The 2,707-nt window shown below is 52.6% G+C and overlaps 1 protein-coding gene across 1 annotated transcript in view; it reads right to left on the bottom strand.

The window, feature by feature from the left end:
• ELP5 (elongator acetyltransferase complex subunit 5) overlaps window positions 1-2,707 on the bottom strand; it is a gene marked incomplete at its 5' end in the record, with an annotated part of 9,097 nt that overhangs the window by 3,315 nt on the left and 3,075 nt on the right. Inside the window, one exon of the mRNA XM_018575723.1 lies at window positions 457-534. Within this exon, the coding sequence (XP_018431225.1) occupies window positions 457-534 (78 nt within the window). The remainder of the gene's footprint in view (window positions 1-456; window positions 535-2,707) is intronic.

The following is a 2,707-nucleotide window of genomic DNA, read 5'->3' as shown; positions in this document are numbered from 1 at the left end:
ACATCTCTCTATGGGGAGACATCTCTCTATGGGGAGACCGGGAGACATCTCTCTATGGGGAGACCGGGAGACATCTCTCTATGGGGAGACATCTCTATATGGGGAGACCGGGAGACATCTCTCTATGGGGAGACATCTCTCTATGGGGAGACCGGGAGACATCTCTCTATGGGGAGACATCTCTCTATGGGGAGACCGGGAGACATCTCTCTATGGGGAGACATCTCTCTATGGGGAGACCGGGAGACATCTCTCTATGGGGAGACATCTCTCTATGGGGAGATATCTCTCTATGAGGAGACCGGGAGACATCTCTCTATGAGGAGACCGGGAGACATCTCTCTATGGGGAGACCGGGAGACATCTCTCTATGGGGAGACATCTCTATATGAGGAGACCGGGAGACATCTCTCTATGGGGGACATACATACATACGTGTGCACTGATGTTGCTCACCTCGGTTCTCTGTGACTCTGGTTGGTTCTCTGTTGTCGTCTCTAAAGAGAAATCCTCAAAAATTCTGATGTTTTCTCTCTGAAACCAAACAAATGGAGAAATCTACAGAACATTCCGGAACCTCTGACTCCAAAAAACTGACCAACCGGAACCCTCAGAAGCCCAAACTGGAAGACCACACATGTACTACCCAACCATGAGACCTCCCAACCATGAGATCTCCCAACCATGAGATCTCCCAACCATGAGACCTCCCAACCATGAGACCTCCCAACCATGAGATCTCCCAACCATGAGACCTCCCAACCATGAGACCTCCCAACCATGAGACCTCCCAACCATGAGACCTCCCAACCATGAGACCTCTAAAACCAGACTCTGGAGATCCTCTCTGTATATAGGATGATCTGGATTCTTTAGTCCCCCATCTGCTCTGCAATAGGGTCATGGGGAGCTCTGTATGGTTAATATGACTATGGTTGGTATTTGGGGGGATTTGGTCTCTATTAGGACCCCTGAGGACTTGTCCCCACCAATGGTGTTGGGTTGTGTTGAGTGGTGTTGAGTTGGGTTGAGTGGTGTTGGGTTGGGTTGAGTGGTGTTGGGTTGGGTTGAGTGGTGTTGGGTTGGGTTGAGTGGTGTTGGGTTGGGTTGAGTGGTGTTGGGTTGGGTTGAGTGGTGTTGGGTTGGGTTGAGTGGTGTTGGGTTGGGTTGAGTGGTGTTGGGTTGGGTTGAGTGGTGTTGGGTTGGGTTGAGTGGTGTTGGGTTGGGTTGAGTGGTGTTGGGTTGGGTTGAGTGGTGTTGGGTTGGGTTGAGTGGTGTTGGGTTGGGTTGAGTGGTGTTGGGTTGGGTTGAGTGGTGTTGGGTTGGGTTGAGTGGTGTTGGGTTGGGTTGAGTGGTGTTGGGTTGGGTTGAGTGGTGTTGGGTTGGGTTGAGTGGTGTTGGGTTGGGTTGAGTGGTGTTGGGTTGGGTTGAGTGGTGTTGGGTTGGGTTGAGTGGTGTTGGGTTGGGTTGAGTGGTGTTGGGTTGGGTTGAGTGGTGTTGGGTTGGGTTGAGTGGTGTTGGGTTGGGTTGAGTGGTGTTGGGTTGGGTTGAGTGGTGTTGGGTTGGGTTGAGTGGTGTTGGGTTGGGTTGAGTGGTGTTGGGTTGGGTTGAGTGGTGTTGGGTTGGGTTGAGTGGTGTTGGGTTGGGTCGAGTGGTGTTGGGTTGGGTCGAGTGGTGTTGGGTTGGGTTGAGTGGTGTTGGGTTGGGTTGAGTGGTGTTGGGTTGGGTTGAGTGGTGTTGGGTTGGGTTGAGTGGTGTTGGGTTGGGTTGAGTGGTGTTGGGTTGTATGGTGTTGGGTTGAGTGGTGTTGGGTTGGGTCGAGTGGTGTTGGGTTGGGTCGAGTGGTGTCGGTTTGGGTTGAGTGGTGTTGGGTTGGGTTGAGTGGTGTTGGGTTGGGTTAAGTGGTGTTGGGTTGAGTGGTGTTGGGTTGGGTTGAGTGGGGTTGGGTTGGGTGGTGTTGGGTTGGGTTGAGTGGTGTTGGGTTGGGTTGAGTGGTGTTGGGTTGTGTTGAGTGGTGTTGGGTTGAGTGGTGTTGGGTTGGGTTGAGTGGTGTTGGGTTGGGTTGAGTGGTGTTGGGTTGAGTTGAGTGGTGTTGGGTTGAGTTGAGTGGTGTTGGGTTGAGTTGAGTGGTGTTGGGTTGAGTTGAGTGGTTTTGGGTTGAGTTGAGTGGTTTTGGGTTGGGTTGTATGGTGTTGGGTTGGGTTGAGTGGTGTTGGGTTGGGTTGAGTGGTGTTGGGTTGAGTTGAGTGGTGTTGGGTTGAGTTGAGTGGTGTTGGGTTGAGTTGAGTGGTGTTGGGTTGAGTTGAGTGGTTTTGGGTTGGGTTGAGTGGTTTTGGGTTGGGTTGTATGGTGTTGGGTTGGGTTGAGTGGTGTTGGGTTGAGTGGTGTCGGTTTGGGTTGAGTGGTGTTGGGTTGAGTGGTGTTGGGTTGAGTGGTGTTGGGTTGAGTGGTGTTGGGTTGAGTGGTGTTGGGTTGAGTGGTGTTGGGTTGAGTGGTGTTGGGTTGAGTTGAGTGGTGTTGGGTTGAGTGGTGTTGGGTTGAGTTGAGTGGTGTTGGGTTGAGTTGAGTGGTTTTGGGTTGGGTTGTATGGTGTTGGGTTGGGTTGAGTGGTGTTGGGTTGAGTGGTGTCGGTTTGGGTTGAGTGGGGTTGGGTTAAGTGGGGTCGGCTTGGGTTGGGTGGTGTTGGGTTCGGTGGTGTTGGGTTGGG

The sequence above is a fragment of the Nanorana parkeri genome, unplaced genomic scaffold, assembly GCF_000935625.1.
Source record: "Nanorana parkeri isolate BGI_ZX_2015 unplaced genomic scaffold, ASM93562v1 scaffold4512, whole genome shotgun sequence".
NCBI lineage: Eukaryota > Metazoa > Chordata > Amphibia > Anura > Dicroglossidae > Nanorana > Nanorana parkeri.
The sequence above is the reverse complement of the archived record's forward strand: the minus strand, read 5'-3'. Positions and strand labels throughout refer to the sequence as shown.